The sequence below is a fragment of the Pezoporus wallicus genome, unplaced genomic scaffold (genome assembly GCF_028554395.1).
Source record: "Pezoporus wallicus isolate ANWC-B61680 ecotype Strahan unplaced genomic scaffold, APGP_CSIRO_Pwel_v1 contig_8705, whole genome shotgun sequence".
Taxonomy (NCBI): domain Eukaryota; kingdom Metazoa; phylum Chordata; class Aves; order Psittaciformes; family Psittacidae; genus Pezoporus; species Pezoporus wallicus.
In genome coordinates, this window is record NW_026638439.1 from 397832 (window position 1) to 419612 (window position 21781).

Sequence of the window (21781 nt, forward strand, 5' to 3'; positions counted from 1 at the left end):
GCAAAGCAGACTTTCTACCTTCCAGCCTAAGTGAGAAGCCTCAGCTTTTAAGAAAAGAAAATGTCTCAAATAAACTGCATTCTATAATCAAAACAAAGGTGATCATACACACTACTAAAAGAGTCACAGAATCTCAGCCTGGTTTGGGTTGGAAGGGACCTTAAAGCTCATCCAGTTCCAACGCCCTGCCACAGGCAGGGACACTTTCCACTAGAGCAGCTTGCTCCAAGCCTTGTCCAACCTGCAAAAGAAACACTACAATTCCCCAAATCCAGACAAGCAAGATACCCTGTCCCCAGCCCTGGGAAAGACCTTACCTTCTCCTAAGCACCATCCCTATTCTCAACACCTCTTCAGCCATTTTCTCCAGGGAAACTAACTTCTATCCTTTCTGCTGCCTCTGGGTATGCACTCAAAATGCCATCAGCTGGGACTCATGATGCCTCCTTATTGCCAACACCTGCCTGCAAAGAACAATGAGCAGGGACACCTGCACCTCTGAACCCTTGGTGATGCTGAGCACAAGTCAGAGAAGTCTAAATACAAAAGATCACAAACATGCCAAATTTCCCTTAAACTCTCCTTAATTCCCCCTCACCTTGGCCACAAAGGGGACTTCTCCGGAGAAGAAAAGGCTCAGGAGACACCTTATAACAGTCTTCCAATACCTAAAGGGGCTTACAAGAAATCTGAAGGGGGGCTTTTTACAAAGCCATGTCATGACTAAATAAAGGGAACAGCTGAACAGCCTTTGGTTGAATCAGATGGGCTGCCTACTACATTTAAAAGTAATAGCTGCTTTGTAATACTGATCAGCTGGAGGGTTTTCAACAGTTTTTCCCCACTAATGCTGCAACTTTGAAACCATTTAGGTTAATTGCCTTTGACTTGAATCTACTTTAGAGACCAGGATACTTGACTTAAATGTTTTTTATTAAACCCTTCATAAAATCAGCCATAGAATGGCATATACAAAATAGCAAACGGATCTTCAAGTCACAAGTAGGAGAAGCTGAAACTTTTCTAATCCTCTAGCAAACTCAAGCTATTTCATAACCAGACCAAGTGCTCTCTTACAATACCATGACAATTGATCCCTAGGAAAAAAGCAATGACTGAAATACGGCTCCTGAAGTTCTTACATAGATATAAAGCATTAAGTTATGCAGCTGCAGTCAGTACCCACAAATTCCCTCCACATTATCAGCCCAATTCCAAAATGATTCGTTTTTAATCAATTGCTCTGTCTGCTCTGGCCTCTCCACCACCCTCCCATGAAATGACGGATGGTGGCACTAAGCAAGAACACAAGGCAAGCCTCAAAATGTCAGAATTAATCCTTTTCTTCCCCCCCCACCCCCCGACTGGAAAAAAAGGCATTACTTTTCAAATTAATTCTCACAAAGCAATGCTGGCTCTGCTCAAAGTCAGAGTTCTGGATAAGAAATGAAAATAAGAAGCTCAGGCTCAGGTAACAGCCAGAGAAAAGTCTCACTTCAAGGATTTGTCATTGTAGTGGGATTTGCATATCATAACGCCAAAGGTGCAATTTGTACCTGCAATTCATTCTGTCCACACAAACCATACCAGCAAAATTGGAGGCCAGGCCTCTATTCCTCAGAAAATTCATCCAAATATTTCTGTTGTCAGTGGTTGGCAGGCTTGGGAACTCCGAGTGGCTGCTTGAAATTCATGCAGCATGCAGAGGAGTGAAGGAACAAAAGCTCCCTGTGCTCTCACATCCGTAACAACTTGCCACTGCATTGGAGACATGGAGCTGCATCCCCTGCCTGCATGATTTGCAATGGTTTGCAGAAGCCAAGCAATGGCTTTGTCACTGCCCCAACAACAGAGGCATTGGACATATAATATCTCTTAGAATCTAAATCTCTCTTAGCTCATTTCTTTACCAGGGGTTTCACTCTAGACAAACTGACACCTTCCTATTCTGAGGAACACTCTGCCAGCCGTATCTAAAATTAACTTTCATAGAGATAAACTTACAGCATGTCTATCTCACACTTAACAAAATGATCTGGCATTTCATTTAAAGTCTGTTCTTCAATGTTGCTTAGCATCACCATCACCGTCATCTTAAAAGGTCATTCCGGAACAATAGTAGAGGAAGGATATTGCCACCTGAGCCAGGAGAGTCCCTTCAAAGGCATCTGCACAAATCTCCAATGGCAGATCCAAAACCATCACCCCAGAAGGAGCACAAGGGCTGCTGGAGAGCCCTGGAGGTCTTGCAGGGTCACAAAGGAGCTAAAGGAGTCTTTGCACACATTTACAGGGCAACAAACACCAAAGCTCAACAGCTCAGTGAACAATCCTTTGTTGACAAAAGCAGATGGGAGCTTCTGATGCCACCCAAAATAATGTATTGCTTTAGGGAAAGAGAGAAAAAAGAGTGAGAAAAATTTCACTTTCTTTCCCCTGATAATTTGTCTTTATGAACTAGCCTACATAAAAACTGGAGAAGGACTTCTGATCAGGGCCTGTAGTGACGTAACAAGAGGGAATGGCTTTACATAGAAGAGACTGAGACAAGGGCTTAGGCAGTTCTTCCCTGTGAGGGTGCTGAGGCGCTGGCACAGGGTGCCCAGAGAAGCTGTGGCTGCCCCATCCCTGGCAGTGTTCAAGCCCAGGTTGGACACAGGGGCTTGGAGCAACCTGCTCTAGTGGAAGGTGTCCCTGCCCACGGCAGGGGTTGGAACTGGATGAGCTTTATCGTCCCTTCCAATACAAACCAGTCTGGGATTCTGTGAACAATCCGATTTTCAGCCAGACTACACTGGTTACTGAGCACAGCCCTGTAAAGAATCAGGAGGGAAGAGTGAACAGTGTCACCTGAGAATATGAAGGCAACCATCACTCCTGGCTCTGGGATGACACCTAAACATGCATTCCCTCATGGAGCAACTGGTACTTACTTGGTTGGACGATAATCTGGTATGGAACGATCCAGTGAAATTTTCTCACTGAGGTAGGAGTTGTAGCCATATTTCTCATGTGGTCCCTTTGCTTTCTCCTCCTCCTCAGGAGACAGAGTGGCTGGGAGGCCACCTTTACCACGTCCACCATAGCCTTCAATGAGACCAAGTGACTTGGACAGACCTCGAGAGAAGAAAAAAGCCACCATCACTGTTAAAATTCATCACTCTTGTTTCCAAGCTATCAAAGAAGCAGACACAATCTGAAAATCTGGGGTGGTTTGGTTTGGTTTTCTGAAAACACTTCAAATTCTGGTTCTTTGCCATTCACTGGAATGAAAAATGACTCAAATCTTGAAATTCCTCATGGCTCAGGCACGCTGTTCCCAACAGCTCTGCCACCACAGCATCCAACTGATAACCTGTCCCAGGGATCTGGGCATTTATCTAGCGGTTAGGAAGGCTATTCAGGCCTCATGCCCACTCTCAGAGGTAATTACATGTAAGGTTAGATGTCCCCAGGAGAAGGATAGCTTGAACACAGTCTAAGAATAAACCAGGCTTTGTTAACTGCCAGCTGAATGAATTTTTGCTCAGTATGAACAGTGAACAGCATACAAATGTTACAGATTTAAAAACAAATTCCCCTCAAAGCTTTCTTATCTTTTGAAGTACAGCATTCCCATTCCTCTATCAAGTGGAATTATTTATTTATATTTGCATAGCTGAAAGAAACAGGCAAAGTTCAAAATGAGCTGCACAGAAAGAGCTACACTGGTGATTCAGTGGAGATTGTGGGAAACCAAGTTCATGCTCATGTTATTATTTATCAGACAGGACTCCTTGAATTTTAATATTGCTCATTAGCAGAGACTCATATTCTTCCTTTTGTCAGAAACAAAGTATTGATGTTTCGTGGCTTGGTTTTGGTTTGTAAAAAAAAGAAACCAGGGTATATTCTCCTTCATTTGAACAGCATAGCCCTAACTCTGAGAGCAGAACTGACTGTTGTCACCACTGATGCTTTGGATGAGACAGTAACCTTGAGGTCCTGAGGAAATGAAGCCTGTTGACTGCAAAGACACCTGAGAAATGCCAAGACATGGCTTTATACCCAGCAGCTTTGACTGATGAGCCTATAATGCCATTGACTGCTTTCATCCAAGACCATAATCATGACAACTAGGCACACACATCCCCCAGCATGCATTTGTCTCTCCTCACTAAGTATATTCCCTTATTTCTGCATATGAACTTCTTACTCCCTTTACTACCATAAACCCTGTCTTGATAAATAGAAATAAATCAGTGTCATTTAACCAAAGGAATTGATTAAGGCGACTGATCCACACGTGTTGGACAGGGCTCTACCATGAGACCATCATCCTCTCTCTTGGTGCCACTCGGGACAGCAAACACAGCCGCAGGGACAGTCACAAAGATGAACATTCCCAGGTGCAATGTGCCAGGGAGGATCTCCGTGTCTGTCCCTGTGCTGGCTGAACATTTCATCCTCCAGCTCAGGCTGTCAGAAGGGTTCATCCGTGCAGCCTGGATGTCACTTTGGTGTAGAGCACTTCACAGCAAGAGTCAAGTAATGCCTGGCAAGAAAGATCATTCATGTCCAAACAGCTGAGGATGAAATTTGCTTCCAGCTAGCTGAAAAGATGGCTCAGAAAGAGGCAGGACTGAAACCAAACCGTTCCAGCAGACCCTCGCCCAACCAATCCATTCGTTTACCTTTACCTGCCCCATTTTAGTGCTGTGCAAAGAAAGGCACATTTTTGTGAGCTTGAGATGCCTTCACTGTAACTTTGGTAATTATCCCCAAACCAGCCCATGCACTTCCTTGGCATTTGGGTCTTAAAGGACAAGCCATCTCTCACATCATGCTTAAACAGCTTAACACTGCAAATGAATCGTAGTCATAGGATGGTTTGTGTTGGAAGGGACCTTAAAGCTCATCCAGTTACAACCCTTTACCATGGGCAGGGACACCTTCCACTAGAGCAGCTTGCTCCAAGCCCCTGTGTCCAACCTGGCCTTGAACACTGCCAGGGATGGGGCAGCCACAGCTTCTCTGGGCACCCTGTGCCAGCACCTCAGCACCCTCACAGGGAAGAGCTTCTGCCTAAGAGCTCATCTCAGTCTCCCCTCTGGCAGGTTAAAGCCATTCCCCTTGTCCTGGCCCTACAGACCCTTGTCAAAAGCCCCTCTCCAGCTTTCTTGTAGGCAATGATTAAGTGCCTCTAGTGATGCAAAAATGGACATCACCTCTGAAGCCAGTTTTTCCCCACACACAACTATTCAGAGCTGGTTTCCACTACAACCTTCTGCTGTGGCCTCTTAGTAGCACATGCTTATAATATCTTCACACTTTGAAAGCCTTCAGCCCTTTGTAAACCTGCTTGAAATTGGCCCAGAAGAGCAAGATGTTACAGAGAGACAGCAAGCAAGAATGAGCAAGATCATGATCCGATCAGCCTCTTTCCTTGAAGAACAAGGTTAAAAGTAAAGTGTCAGAACTATTCCCAAGTCCCAGACCAAATCCTTTGTCATTCTGGGCAGGCACCAAAGCAGAAGCGCTGAACCACTGCCAAAAAGTCTCTCCTGAAGCCTGCTCCACCCTATCCATAGCGATAAATAGCATTAATCCCCCTCAAAAAGCTTGAGGAGTCAATTCATTCCCAGGTGCATTTTGCAAGGTCATGAGATGGTAACAGGCTGCATCAAGATAAGATGTTCAGTGCAGATCTGTGAGCTTCACTCATCCTTAAGCCACATTCACTCAGCAAGTACCTTAGAAATGAAAACATGATTTTATTTTCAGATCTCCTAAAACATCTGAACTTTGGGACAAAAGGAGTGTATTGCTCTTATATTGCAGGAAAAGCAGGAATAAAAGACACCACTTAGAGCTGCTGAGATCTGAGTCACTCCTGCCGAAACAGCCAGCCAATGGATCCCCAGGGGACTGACAAAGACTTGGCTATAAAATATAAATTATTATCTATATTTCATATAAAAAATTAATCTCTACAGCAAAATCATTCCTAGACTGAGCACAGTTGTAGTAAATATGCTAGTTTCTCCTTAAATGGGTGGTATATTTCATAAGGAGACAGCTGGTTTCTAGGACAGAGAAAACCTTGGTAAAATACAACATAATATGATACGCAGCCTTCATTTATAAGGCCCCCAGCCAAACAGGCTCCCCTGGCAGCAGGCAGCTGGAAAAGCATTTTGCTGCATGTCAGCCTAGATGAAGGAAAACATTAACCCAACCCATACAAAGCTCAGCTGAGGAAGCTGCTGTCATTAAGGCCAGGGAAGAGGGAAGAAAATCTGAAACTGAAATGCATTTCAGGTCCTGAGCCTTAACACTGGGGGTGGAGGAGGGGAAAGAACAGGAGGAAACAATGTAGGAAAGATTTATGGAAAAGCAAATTTTTTAGTTGCACCTTTCTTTCCTGCTGCACAAGTTACAGAGCACGTACAGCTCAGTGAAAAGCACATTGCTATAGGGAAGAAGAACACGATGCCCCCTTCTCTAGAAGGTATTCTAGGTTGCCCAGAGAAGCCCCATCCCTGGCAGTGTTCAAGGCCAGGTTGGACACAGGGGCTTGGAGCAACCTGCTCTAGTGGAAGGTGTCCCTGCCCATGGATTGGAACTGGATGAGCTTTAAGGTCCCTTCCAACCCAAAACAGGCTGGGATTCTATAAAATAAACAGTAGTGAAATGGTACTAGAAAATAAAGAGAAAATTAAGATAGATACCTTTGAAAAATACAGCTCTTAAGCATCATGGATCTTCCAGCCCAAATAACTCTCCTAGGGACACGTGCTTCCAGCCTTACTTCAGCTAGAGATCTGAAGGCTAAAAAGGAATTTCTGACTCGGGGAAAAAAGGCAAAACCAATGATGTAAATGGCTTAACATGCGTTACATGGTGGAGACGATCTCTGTGTGACCTCTCAGGGAAGATGGAAAGAGAGGACACAACTGATGGGCTTTTAGGGATATTTTATGAGAAGCCAGAATAGATACCAAAGGGCAAAATGTCGTGGGTAATGTTGGAAATGATGGAAAACTGCTGAAGTTTTGAGCGTTGCCCTGCTGATCACTGCAAACACAGACTATAAAGGGAGGATTCATTAACCAGAAAGGTACCTGGGACACGGGCACCAACTTCCCTTTTAGCTTCAATGGAACATGAGACCTGTATTTTCTCTTACCTCCCTGCAGCAGTTTTTACCCACTCTTTGCTCTGACCATTTATTAGACTGAAGAACACAAGTTCCTCTGAGTGCAAGTTACACCTACACAACACATAACCATGCGCTGCTCAAGGGCTATGGGAATTGCCATGGGAATTCCAAATACAACTGGCTCTGTCAGCTTCCTTTGCTCTCGCTGCCTCCCCAAAGCACCCGTATGCTTGTGCAAAAGAAACCAAAGGTAGCAGTAAAAGGATTAGAAAGTAAGAAATCACTTTCTTGGGGAAAAACAGAAACAACAACAGTATGAATTTATAAAATGAGCTTAAATACTGGAGTCCAGTGGAAAAATCAGTGGGAAAAACCCCTATACAGTTATATCCAGTGTAGATGCCAGGTATGTTTTCCCCAGGGCTGATCAAAAGCCAGCATATCCCCACAGCCAAACACTGCATCAGGCTTCCAACAAATCCCTCTTGCTGAAGGATCACTGCTACCACCTTCCATTTGGACTGACTACCCTTCCAGTCAGCTGTCTTTAGGAAATACCTAAAAGAGTGCTCAGGCATTGGAACAGGCTGCCCAGGGCAGAGCTGGAGTCACCATCCCTGCAAGTGTCCCAAACCGTGTAGACAAGGCCCTCAGTGCCATGGGCTAGTGGTGGGCTTGGCAGTGCTGGGGAATGGTTGGACTGGATGAGCTTAAAGGGCTTTTCCAACCTAAACAATTCTGTGATTCTATAAAACCAGGCTGCCCAGGAAAGTGCCCGCTTCTCAGTATAATAGTATATCCAAGGATAGATTAGATGAACATCTGTATCACAAATGATTTAAGCACAGATGCTTAAATACATACATCATGATGGAAGCACTCAGACAATGTTAAGTCTTCTTCCCACCCTGTACTCTATGAAAAGGATGGGAGATGACAGTGCAGTCAAACCGCAGAGTTTGAAGTTGCGTTTGAAATGTTGTACCATAACTATACATTTATACACACATATATGTATATACGTACATGCAAACTCGTATTCAGAATTGAAGTTTTCTTATCTGTATGGAAATGGAAACACAGGAAAATTACCTTTAGAGCCAGAGGGAGGATCAGCTCCTGTTGCAAGGAGAATACAGTCATCAGGAGAATTTCAAAGCCAGGCTCGCCCTGGTTAGGCCATTACACTACCAACTTCTGGTTCCAAATGATAATTTCCTGATCAAGATTTGCCTGAGGCACAAAATAACAAATCTTCCAACTGGCTGAGGAAGTTTTGTTCAGAGAGATGATGTAGGGGATTCTAAAACCTGGGACTAGTAGATGAGTTTGGACATAGATCTATGCTCGCTGGAGTCCGAAGACATTAGCGTCTATCATTGTGCTTCATGTTTTTAAAGTAACTTGATGAAAGAAAAAAACAGGATTTGGTAACAGAACTGCTTTAGAGCCAGCAAACTGTAGGCTGGGACAAGCTCTTTGCAGCTCAGCAGGGAGAATAGGCAGTGCTCCAATGGGAGCCTTACGGACAGGTATCCTGTTCAGGTACAGAGGACACGACTGAAGACGATTTATAATCCAGGGAAAACACAGATGAAGCATTCCTGGCAATGTAATCAGAGCAACTCTTCCCAAGTGTGTACTGACATAATCACCTCAGGAGATGCTCTGCTGCAAGGAGCTCCCCCTTCCAAACAAGGGATCAATCCCTTTTGGTTGTTAAAGGTTTGTCCCAGAACGACCAAGGACCCCCTCCTGCCCTTGGCATGCTCTGCAGTTCCACATGGATACAGCTTCCCTGTGCTCTTCCCACCTGCACCTTGCACCCCAGGGCACAGGGTGCTCATAGAGCTGGTGCGTGCACCCCAGAGCATCCCTGCATCAGCTGCAGGCAAAGAGACTCCTGTGACTGGGATGCAGCTCAGCACTTTTAGGGATGAAATATGCTCTAATAAGCTACATCATTACATCAGCTGGTGAAAGATACATGTGCTGTAAGGAAGGATATGTATTTTTCAGCACTGATATATTTGAGGCAGTTGCCAAGTACTGGAGTCACATATGTAGCACCAGCAGCTGACTCCCAGCTCCAAATAACAGACTTGGATCTGCTAGGGGGATGGATGAAGTGTATTTGCAGAAAAGGTAAAGAGAAGAATGTGTTGTAGCAATCTCATTTGCTCACTCTGACACAAATTCAAATTTATATCTCTAACATATGGGACCATCATATTCTAGAAATATCTGTGTTACTTACCGGAAAGAAGGGAGGGGGAAAAAGGCAAAAAGTAGACCACAACATATAACAAAAAGGAAGATAGGGGTCAAAAACATCACTAAGATCATTCATCTGACCCCAGGTACACTGCACCCATATTCACAACGCTGAAGAACTCCAGTCAGCCCATTTATTAAACCCCATCTAAGGCCAGCTTTCAAGGATTTGCTTTTACTGGGACACAGGCACAGTCACTTCCCCACCAACACACAACAAAACATACTTCCATGAAGTGTTTAGAACAGTCTCAATCTTCTCACTGTTATTTTATACTGGCATAAACCATCACAAAGAACCCTCATGCCCAAGTAGCAGTAAGCAAGCAAAGAATACTCTCAGTGAGAAGAGGGGTAAATCTACAGAACGGCAAGCCACATGGGAAAGAAATTTTTCCTCATCTCCAGCCTAAACCTCCCCTGGTGCAGTTCCAAGCCCCATCCAGCCTGGCCTTGGACACCGGCAGGGATGGGGCAGACACAGCTTCTCCTCACATTGATGCAGCAAGGTTATAGCACAACACCAAAAGCTTTGTCCAGCAATACATCTGCAGTGAGTTAACATACAGCTCTTCGAGAACTGATGAACTGTCATAAGAAGAGTCTGCATTAGCAGCCTACCAGTGCAATATAACACCAACTATGGCAGGATTCACATTAAAAGTCTCATACTGTTCCACTAAATGCAAAGATCAATTCAGGGTGTGTCACCATTCAAAAGACAGACAAGATCCCTGGTCCCTGCACCTAATGGTGTATCGATCCAGCAGACACCCAAGTGCCAGCTCTGCACTTGATGGACTTTGCTGAAGCACCCAAGGTATCCCCACACATGCCAAGTAACTCAGGGCCTATCAGATAGTCTGGGACACTGGAGCTGGAATGAGAAAGGCCAAGGGTAAAAGCAGTCTTGCGTATTAATGCTGGTCTGCCATGAGCCTGTTTGGGTGATGAATTAAGCAACTGTCTGCCGCTTTATTTTTAGAAGATAGATTGCAATTCAAGCAAGTACAAACTATCCTGCTTTCCTATTTGAGCTGCCTGGAAATCAGTCTGGCAGGACACATGCCTACGTGCAAGACCTGCTCAGAGACGATGGCAGGAGCAGAACTGATGGCAGTTCATTTGTCCAGAGAAGTTATAGATAGGGCCTTTGAGCAACTTCTGGAACAAGATGATCTCTAAGGGTCCTTCCCAATCCAAATCATTCCATGACTCTGGGATTCTGCACAGAGGTTTCCCCATTTGAGATTCAACCCAAGCATCAGAAAGGACAAAGTATAATTAGGATGCACTGCTCATTAAAACATCTTTAGGACAGGCAGTTTAGGATGTTCCCAAACTCTTCTATCCTCAGCAGCAAAACCTCACCCCTCTCATTCGTGCTGATGCCACTCTGCAAGCTCTTCATCCCCAGGTAGTCACTTCCGACTAGGCACTGACAGAAACCCAGGCTCAGAGGATCTTCCTGTTTGACTCCACACTGCTGCTTTCATGCTCCAGTGAAGCATTTAACTTCTATGGGTAACAGAGTCCTTTCACACCCCTGTCACAACCCTTCTGTATCCAGCCAGAGCTGCAGCTGGAGCACACCACAGAGATGCTCAGCTTCAGCGCAGCTCAGGATCAAGCGGCCATAAGTGGAGAAACAAGAATGTAAATCCATCCTGCCCCAGAGAAACTGCAACTAGAGTCACACCAGCAGTGGGACTGGGCTACCCCCAGGACTGGAGCAGAGCCACAGGAATAAGTATGGGAACAGGAAGAGAACAGAACCCACAAAAAAACAAGGCAACATTTTTTAAACCCCATTCAGAGGTTAAAAATAATATTTTGCACTTCTATTTTCACCAGGAATCTGTTATTTCCAGATCGTGTTTCTATAACAAGCTGTTAGTGTTTGTGGTTTCTTTTAATGCATGTTCTTGTTTTCCTTTTCGTAAAACATTTCCCTTCTCCATAGATTAGCCTGTTGGAAAGGGGAAAAAAATGCCATTTGGTAAGAAATGAGATGAAGAAATATCACACTGTAGAGCAGGTATCATAAGCACAAAGCCAGTTACTTCGTTTGGGGGTTTTACGGTTACGTGATAAGTTACACGTTCAGCACACAACATGTGTCAGCCCCAGGCACGGGGCATTTCCTCCACAGAGCCACTGGGAGCCAGGGAATGGGAAAGGGAAGGAAACTGGACACAGTCACCAAACCACTGTACTAGCTCAGGGTATAAAACCTTACAGATGCTGATGAAGCCAAACAAGGAGGGGTCCTCAGCATACTTCCAAGTCTCTCTACATGGGCCCTTTGAACCATATTAGTGCACCCTAAATCTGCTCATGAATCTATTCTTTCAAGATCTACATACTGGAAAAGGGATGACATTCCTCACAATGGGCTCTCCCAAAAGAAGAATGAATATCTTGAAGCCAACATGCAATTATGATGTTAACATAGCTGCAAAAAGAGAAACTCTGAGTTAAAACGTGCATCTTCATGACATGTGTGCATCCTTCTTCCTGCTAATTGAGTTTTACTGAGCTGTGAACTTACTACCTACTTTTTAAGGTCAAGAAAGTCAATTTTACAGGGTTTTGCTTAGTGAGTTTAATTCCTTTGATAAGACTTGTTCTGCCTGTGTTCAGATGCTGTACTCGCTCATCAACCAAGCCTATTTCTTGGTGGTTTACTGGTGTGCATTCAGTGCTCTCACACATACAGGACACCCCAGAGAACGCCTCTGCTCTTCACATTTCTTCCCATCTGCTTATGCTCTGCAAATTGGTCATCAGGGTGACACACCGTAACCTGGAATATCTAAGGACAGAAATAAAGGCACTAATTTGGTCATCAGAGAGAAATATTCTCCACTGTGATGCCTTTAATCGTGTACACACCTGCATTCTCCACACACACCCACTATTCACAGATCCACGATGGTTTATGCAATGTGATGAACACAGAAGCACAATAGATACCTCTTATTGCTAGATAAGATATTAGATACCTCTGAGATTGCTCTAAATGGCGACATCGGAGCTTTAAATTCATGTACTTTGCTACCAAACACAAGTTACTGAACTCAGTAAAACTATTCAAGTGCTGAAGTAAAGCATAAGCTTAAATGCTTTGCCAGATATGGGTCTTGATGAAGGAGAGCTGGAGCTTGCTCTCTACCATCAATGCAAGTTTATGAATGGTTCTGCTGTACAGCATTGGAAACAATTCCTAAGAGGCCACAGATCTGTGACTATTTAACTTTGTGTTTCTATAGAGAGCTTCTGATGACAGGCACTAAGTGCTTTAAAAACATAATTAATGCTCAGAGCACTCCTGAGAGGGAACTAAATGTATGACTCAGATTTTAAACTACCTGAAGTAGGACCGTCCTTGTTCTTTATGTAAAAGATAAAGAACATAAAACTTGGCACAGGGGGTACATGGTATAACAGGGTTGGTCCCACTGGGTTTGGTTCTCCAAGAGAACACAAGAGAAAACATGACTCACTCCTATTCTAGGTGGTCAAACACAGAAAATAAGTTGTCCGAGGTGACTTAGCCAGAAAAGATCAGTGTTCAGAGACAGAATCTGAGTTCTTTCTTAGGTAATTAAAGGGATTCCTATGTCCAGAGCAACCTATACCTGGGGGGTTTCCTTCAGAGGCCCTCCCTCAACTAAACACCACCAAATGACAGGTAACACCAGAACACTGATGTCAGTGAGTAGCTCCCCAGCACACAGGAATTGACTATTGTTTTTGCGCCAATACTTTGAGTCAAGAAAAGATTCAAATGCCTTCCACTGCTTGCTCTAGACATGAAGAGAGAAAGTTATCAAGGCTGTATTTTAATAAATGTCCAAATTCATCATCTTAAGCAATCTGGGAGGTATCTTTTGACCAAACAGCGTGTTCTATTTTCTTCTTGCCCCTCACTCCCCCAGCACAGAGCTACACTCTTCACCCATACACAGATTAAAGGGCTGAAGAGGGAAGAAAGGCTGTTGTATGATGCCCAGGGTCACCAACCTCATTTAGCAGCTGCTTGCCTTTCCAGGTCAGGCTTACAAGGGAATCAGATTCCCAGTGCAAAATGCTGCTGCACTGGACATCAAGCTGCTGGAGCTGAACCCTATCCCTCCAGTGTTCAAGCAGGTCCTGGGGATGCTGAGAAAAAGATGCCCTAAAAAGATGCTCTTTCTCAGAAAAAGAACTTAACAATTCCCAAATGGTTACAAATCCAGTGCTTACAGCAGAGAATGAAAACCAGTCCTCACTGGGAGCTTGGGGCAGGCAAAGGGAGCTGAGGACCCAAACTGGGGACACCTTCCTCTAGCAGGACAGGGTCACACTCTGCCCTGACTCCTACAAGGGATGAAGGGGATCATTTCTTCTCCCCCACTCTTTCCCAAGGATATCCCTTCCAGGATCTGCCACATTTTTCCTTTCTGCTTGCCATGACAAAGCCTCCTACACCCCGCGAGTTTGCAGAGACTGCATTCTCCTTGGGGAAATCATTTATTTATGAGCAAAACACAGCTCCTGCTTCAGATGCAGGTCAAGAGAAAACACAAAAGCATTACATTCATTTCTCCGTGTTTACTTATTAAGGATATATCACCTTCTGACAACAGCCGAGAATAACTTGGATCTACAGCTCAAAGAGAATAAGAAATGTTGAGCAGAAAGCAAGGAAAGGCAGGGAGAGCAGTGAGCTGCTCTCCTAACTCATATTCCGGGCTTACATTTTCAGTTTATAGTACACACTCTCAAAGTGGAAGGTGGAAGACTGAAGTATTGCCAGCACTTACTCTTCAGCGCTGCTTTTCAGTGTGAAGTTTTCATCATGCCAGAAGTTCGCATCTCCGCATTCACTCTGACCACGGGGCACTGCTACAGTGACCCTGTGCTCATGGTCCTCCCGGCATGGTCCTTGACCTTCCATAGTCAAGTGGCTTTCCAGCCACAGCCCTGAATCCACATTCACAAGCCCTACACTGTGCACCATGCAGCCATTCCTCCCCCTTTTCATAGAATCACAGAATGGTTTGGGTGGAAAAGGACCTTAAAGCTAAAGGTTTCAAACCCCTGCTACGGGCAGGGACACCTTCCACTAGAGCAGCTTGCTCCAAGTCCCTGTGTCCAACCTGGCCTTGAACACTGCCAGGGATGGGGCAGCCACAGCTTCTCTGGGCACCCTGTGCCAGCGCCTCAGCACCCTCACAGAAAAGAACTTTTCAATCCATAAATCATTCCTGTTTCAGTTTAAACCCATCACCTCTTTTCTTGTTGCTATAGTCCCCCTCTGGCATCCTTGTAGACCCCTTCAGACACTGGAAGGTGCTCTAACGTTTCCCTACAGCTTCTCTTCTACAGGCTGAACTGCCCCAGTTTTCTTAGCCTGTCTTCATATGAGAGGTGCTCCAGGCTTTTCCATTCAGGTATGGAATTGGGCTTGAAACAAAGACTGCAGAACGTTTACATCTGAAATCTGGAGTTTAACTTCCCAAGTCTGGGAAAGGTTTCCCTGGAAGAAACACAGAACTTGTGAACCTGACATGCTGCTGGCACCTCACTGTGCTCTCCGTGAACTTAAAAGCAAGCCATTAGACCAATCTGCATGAATAAAATTAAGTTATATGCCTCAGAAACCAAAATCATGATCTCTGGGTAGAAGGGCATGCAGCTTGCAACCTGCATGACAGCACCTGAAGGCACTGCAGTGTTGGCAATTACTCCCCATACCTTATTCCACAGATGAAGCCAAGCATCAGAACTACTGAACCTAAGTTGCTAACAGCTTCGTAGCAGTCTGACTTCACAGGAGTCCTTCACCTTTTTCAGAAAGCCTTAAGACACATCCTTTTTATCCAGAACTGCCCAATTTCCTGAGGGTCGCTGCCATTTGGAGCTCAAAACTTGCTGAGTCTTGTTTCAGGAAAAGTTTCCCCTGTGACACATCACCCCCATTACCTACTTGTACCTGTCATCATTTCCTCAAGGTACAAACCTCATTTTGGTACCAGGCAGATAAGCAGCAGTTGGAACCAGGCTCTATCCTACATGCATGCAGATGCTCAATGACCCACACTGGGGGAAGGGGAGGAGGGAATAAGACACACAAAAACACAGCACAAGAATGATAGGTATATATGTGCTGCTCAAGGTTTCAGTTCCAAACTGGGTAAGGCTATGGGGCTGGCAAGAAAGGGAGTTTAACATACTAGAAAACAAAAGCTACAAAAGCGACAGAAATAATCATTTTTCAAAGGCTGAGACTGAGATGAGCTCTTAGGCAGAAGCTCTTCCCTGTGAGGGTGCTGAGGCGCTGGCACAGGGTGCCCAGAGAAGCTGTGGCTGCCCCATCCCTGGCAGTGTTCAAGGCCAGGTTGGACGGGGCTTGGAGCAAGCTGCTCTAGTGGAAGGGGTCCCTGTCCATGGCAGGGGTTGGAACTTTCAGCTTTAAGGTCCTTTTCAACACAAACCAGTCTGTGACATTATTATGCCCTTTAGCCCAAAATATTTGTCACTCTTCATATACACACATCTTGTAAGAAACATTGTGCTCATTTCTACTAAACCAGCCTCAAACATCAATCATTCCTGCACCCAGTCTTTGAAAGAGAGCAACGCCCCGTGTGTTACCCCCCAAACATCCCCCCCTTCCTGTCTGCTAGCTCATGCAGGTTCCCTGCAACCCCAAGTGATACCACTGCACAGCGCTCAACACCAGCCCACTCAGAGGATGGAGACACCAGAAGGAACTTTGAGTAACTTAAGGACTAAATGGATATTGCTGACTACACTTCAACATCCCAGCATGGCCATTCTGCTCCTGTGTAACTGAGGGCAGAGATTAAAAACCTCAAGATGGGAATATGTGACAAAAAAGGACAATATATGTTTACTAATTTTTCAAAAGGTCTCAGAGCAAATTCCCCTGGTTTTGCACACATTAATTAGAGAAATCAGTTAAGCCATTAAGTGGAAGGGCTGTGAATGTGTTATTTCACTCTTTATTTGTACCGAGCCTAACTCAATGAGATCTCAATACGTGACTGGGTTTCCTAAACACTACCTAGGTATGAGTAACTAATGGCAACAGCAATAAATGCAATATATTTCAGGTGACTGCATGACTCCAGGAAGATGATGTTGATCAGAACAACTTTATCACCCTCCCTACGTGCCTCAGCAGGGATTTCAGACTGGACTGAGGGCTCTGTGTGCTATTGCCAAACAAAAAAAAGAATGGTAAGCCTCAACTATGCTGTATTTGATATGGCTTAATGTATGGGATCTGATTATTGTCTTGGTTGGGCTTCAGGGACTAAACAGAGTTTTGCCAAATCTGCTTTTATCTTCTGCACTGTCAAAACTGACATCTCCAGCCAACACTGGCTGCCACTCCACTGACTGAGTTTTAAACACTTGCCTGTGTTTTGGAAAATGAACATCCCTCCCCTCTCAAGGCTGGAGAATGAGCTGCATCTCATCTGGGAGAGAAAACCCCATCTGCTGACTGCTACTGGGCTGCACAATATAGGAGGAGAAGGAAAGGCAAGCAGATCAGAAAGTACCAGCAGGAAACTTCTATAAGCATTTGAGGAGCAACATGTACCTATGCAGATGAGCTTTAAGGTCCCTTCCAAACCAAACCTTTCTATGATTCCATGATATTGCTGTCAGAGAAGCTGATGTATCTTCCTAGGGCAAGTTGACTGGACTTTGTGTTTGCAATTAAAATTTTTATGTATTCTTCAACCTTAATGCCTACAAAATCCAACATTTCCAAACATCATCTACATCTTACCTTACAGGAGACAGTAAAACAATGGAATCACAAGTATTTTCCAAGCACAAGACTGTGTGTGGGCTGTCAGTCAGGGGCATGGCAGCCCCTCAGGATCACTGGAGTCTGTGCCACAGAGCAGACTGCCCGGTACGTCTATTCACACCACAACACAATGTTCTCATATGAACTCTGGGTAATTGCAGACCTCATTCCACAGCTCCCCATATGATACATGCCTGTTATTGTCTGCAGAACATAACTTAGAAAAGAGTGATCCTGCTGTGCAGATTTCTGGTATTCATTAGAACTGCCGCTGGGAATTCTGCATTAGGCTGTGAATGGGTCAAATGAAATCATAACCACCTGCAAATCATTACACATACATTAGGTCTAATCCTACGATATCCTATACTTAGTAACCAAGTACTAAGTCCTATTTCCTACTATTAGTAACAGAAGAAATTCTGAGATTCTGGTAAAAATTTTCAGCTAACCCCAATTGATGGCCAGGAAAAAAAAAACAAACAAAAAAACCAGTAAATTTTCTTCTCTGGTTTGATCCCATATTCCCAATGTAGTCATTGCTTCCCTATCCAAAATAAGCACATCTTGTTTTCATTCACATCATTCACTATTAGGTTAAATTTAAACAAAGTCCATACGTTGGCATCAGCTACCAAAAGGTGTTCAAGGCCAGGTTGGACAGGGCTTGGAGCAACTTGTTCTAGTGGAAGGTGTCCCTGTCTGTGGCAGGGGGTTGGAGCTGGATGAGCTTTAAGGTCCCTTCCAACACAAACCAGTCTGGGATTCTAGGATTCAAAGTACCTCATGGCCCAAAGAAGCAACCACAGCTCCACGAAGCTGCCTGTACCCTCATGAGTCCAGCACAGTGCTCTTTCAAGCCTCACTGAAGTAACAACATACAGTTGCAATATCCCAACGACAAAGGAGAGAGGGAAATAAATCCCTAATGACACTGCAGCCAGGTTTAGGTAGAAAATCTGTTATTTGAGTACACCCAGCTGAGCTGATATCAAGTTCCTGGAAGAGCCCAAAGCTCTTTAGCAATCACAGAGTATCAGGACCACAGATTAGAACTCACTCAAAGCTCAATCACTAGCAAGCGCATCACCCAGACACCGGCACGCTGCCAACTCACAGGCTCTCTGATGCCACGGGCATTCCCACTGCACCCTCTTGATGTCTCCTGACCAGGCAATACCTAGGCTTAGTCCCACTGAGCTTATCAATCAGTCATGTCAGCTAACCAAACACTAATATAAGCAGAAAAGAAAAGAACAGCAGCAGGATAGTAAATGAAGATAGATGGATTTGGATTAGCATGCAGCTCTTGAACTGCAGTGTTACCTAACACATTAGAGCTGTCTGCAGCTGTCTTAGAAGGAAGATGGTCTAATCACCTCTTTCTTTCCATCAGGAAAGAATGTACCTCTCTGAATCCACCCAAAAGTTCAGGATCCTTGGGTTTCATTTAACCTCCCACCACCACCAAGGTTACAGGCAAGTAATCCATGACCTTTTCCTAGTCATTTCTGCACACTGTATTATTGCTACAGAAGATGGTTAAATCACTTTCAGATCAGAGACTCAGTAAATCTGCTTATGCCTAAAAAACAGCCCACAGGCACACATACACATACATTAACTAAAGACAATCTGGAGAATTTCAGCTTCGAAAGCCAGAGCTTTAGGAATCTGGGAATGTCTGATCACAGCCACTCATAGAAGTCTTTGGGTTACCCAAGCGCTGCCACTCACCAGTGCAGCAGATCAGTACAACAGACACCAACTTATTCCCATCTAAAATGGCATCTATCACACCCCAAAAAGTCAAACCTAATATATGCATTTTCAGTTCCCCAGCTGCTGCAGAAAGCACGCTTACGGTGGGCCCAGAGACACATGAAAGTCTCAGAGGTGACAAGTCAAATATCAAAGGCAGGCAGATGGAGGAGAGAGCAATGGAGATGTAAAAACAAGTGGAGGAAACACAGATTTCATGCAACTTTCTCTACCTCTGACTTGAATTGGCCATAAAACACTGCCAAGCCTTGAGATACATGTAATTAAATGATACTTCAACAGAATCAGTGACTTCACAGGGGGAATTTTCCCCAGGAAAACCTGCTATTTTTCTCGTATCTCAGTTTGTCTGTGCACTCCTTGAAAAACCCAAGCACACCACAGACCTCGCTAGTGCATTGCTAACATGCTGGCACAAACAATAAATAAAATACCAGTAATATCAGAGCATTGCCTTTCCAAGGCAGAGAGATGTGATTCAGATAAGGGAAGTGAAGAATGCGCAGAGATTAAAGAGGCATTATGGAAGCAGCGGGCAGGTTTCCTGGAGCAGCTCAAAGTAGCATTCCTGCATCCCCACTTCCATCCCATCATCACCCCATCACTCTGTCGAAGCGGCACGTGTAACACATGGTGACGGGCCCCATTCACAGCACGAGCTGCGCCCTTCTAACAGGGTGTACATCAGCCAATTTGTCATCTTGGGAGCTCTACACTCATCTCCACTCCATCTTACATCAGCGCGGGATGCTCACAAGTGCCCCAGCAAACTGCAGAAGCTCAAGTCCTCGAAGTAACAGATTTTTGCCTCCCACTGAGACAGCACAAATGTGTTTGTTCCCTTGAATGGAGCTCACTGCAAGCAGCAAAAAGCCCAGCCACACTGAATCGTGCTGCATATAAAATACATATACACAGAACCAGCTGGTGGCTATATGGGCTGACAAAAGAGGAAAGTTTATCTAATGTCTCTCCTCTTACCAACCATTCCTTTTCCAGGCTGGATGTTTCCAGCTGTGCTATAGAAAGATAAAGTTTCCCATCCCCTGGATAAATGCGAGCTCTATTTTAGGCATCCGAGGCACAATTTGCATACCCTGTGAGATTTTTCAGGCAAGCACCCACAGCCAGGTGTTTAAGGACTCACATTTCCACCAATTTCACTGCATTTTACATCATTTACATCATTTGGAAATATAAATGAGCTATGAGGGTCGGAGCCAAATGACTCGCCTGAGGTCACAGGAGGCATCTGAAAAGAGGCAGAACCTCAATTTGTCCAGCAGCAAACCTAAATAGGGATAACCTTTCCTCCTGGTACATCAGGGACCATGGGGGTACAGGAGGAGATCTTTACAGACACCATTTATGTCCCCATTCCCAGTGAGGTCCTGCCTGACTCTTGCAGATGTGGATGCATTTACAACCCCAGTGATGGGTAAGGGCAGGGATCTCCTCGTGGCACTCACAGCATCTTCCTCACCACGGTGCAAAACTGGGCTCACTGCAAAGTCACAGGCACAGCACCAGTGTGCACCCAGCACCTCCTCAGCGCAGGACATGACCACGCACCAAGTCCCAGGCTCCAGCACTGGTGCAAACCCCCCTTTTCTTCCCATGGCATGAGGGTAAGCAAGCCCCTTAACACACACCACCATGCAACCTAAAGGCCATGTCTGAAAAAGGCCTTCAACTGATAAAAACCAAACAACTCTGATGCATGAAGCCCATCACACCCTGCACAGGGGAGAAAATGAATACTGCTAGGGACTGAACTAAAGAGCTGAACTCCTGACAGAGCTCTAAGAAACATTTGGGCTTGGAAGAACAGCTGCAGATACTCCAAGCTATAGTTAAGTGGAGGTGAAGGAGGAGTTGGTGCTTTGGATAGCTTAATGTGCTTTTCCCTATGTATGTGAACAGTCCCATTAACTTGTTGTCATTAATGAACTTGAAGCTGAAGATGTGCTTAAGTGGAGCTGGGTTTTACAAGACTTTTATAGGTCAATGAAATAAATAGTGGGGCAGATTTGCACAGGCAAGAAAGGAAGCCTGATGCTTGGCTAGAAGACATCACTGCCATTTGTACCTGGAAAAAGACAGGTATTCCCCCCAGCAAGGACAATTGCTTCATGGGAGAACACAACCCATCCCAGCTCTGCTTAATACTCACACCAAATGTACCTGGACACATGACAATGTCTGGCATTCAAGGAATCTACCCATGCTTAGCATCCCTACAAATCAAGCCGAGTATCTAACTGCTCGAATAGAAATACTTGCAGCTTTGCTATATACGGTATCGTAGTATCTTCTAGTCTGGAAATAGATCATCTGCTTAATTTATATACCAAAGAGATGAATGCTGGAGGGGTTTAATAGCACCCTTGATAATAGGGTCTGTAATGGATTTTTAAAGTGAATTTAAGTCTGAGGGAAGGTGCTGCACTAATGCTCTTGCCCAGCACTGTCCCAGGAGCCGGGCTGGGTATGAAATGAGCACTTCGAAGAGGAGGTATATAACTCATGAACAGGGGAGTAGAGAAAAGGCACCGGTGGGCTGGTACATGCTCATACTCCCAGCTAAAATACTCACTTGTGTGGAAGTGCTTTATTCCACCTCCAGTTCCCTGCTTCTGGCCAAAGGGAAAAGGGAGAGGGGGGAAACCTGTGGGAGTCAGTCTCTGAGGCACAGCCTCTGGGGTTTGTGGTTTAAAAGGATGCATGGCTTTCATGTGGGCTGCAGGAGA

At 44.9% G+C, this 21781-nt stretch overlaps 1 protein-coding gene across 2 annotated transcripts in view; it reads right to left on the minus strand.

The window, feature by feature from the left end:
* Nucleotides 1–21781, minus strand: part of GALNT17 (polypeptide N-acetylgalactosaminyltransferase 17) — a 182279-nt gene that overhangs the window by 134409 nt on the left and 26089 nt on the right. The window contains exon 2 of one of the 2 annotated variants that reach the window (XM_057410692.1): nt 2934–3117. In XM_057410692.1, the coding sequence (XP_057266675.1) occupies nt 2934–3117 (184 nt within the window). Of the gene's footprint in view, nt 1–317; nt 389–2933; nt 3118–21781 lie in introns of those variants that run through there. The other variant, XM_057410693.1, reaches the window with a different exon arrangement.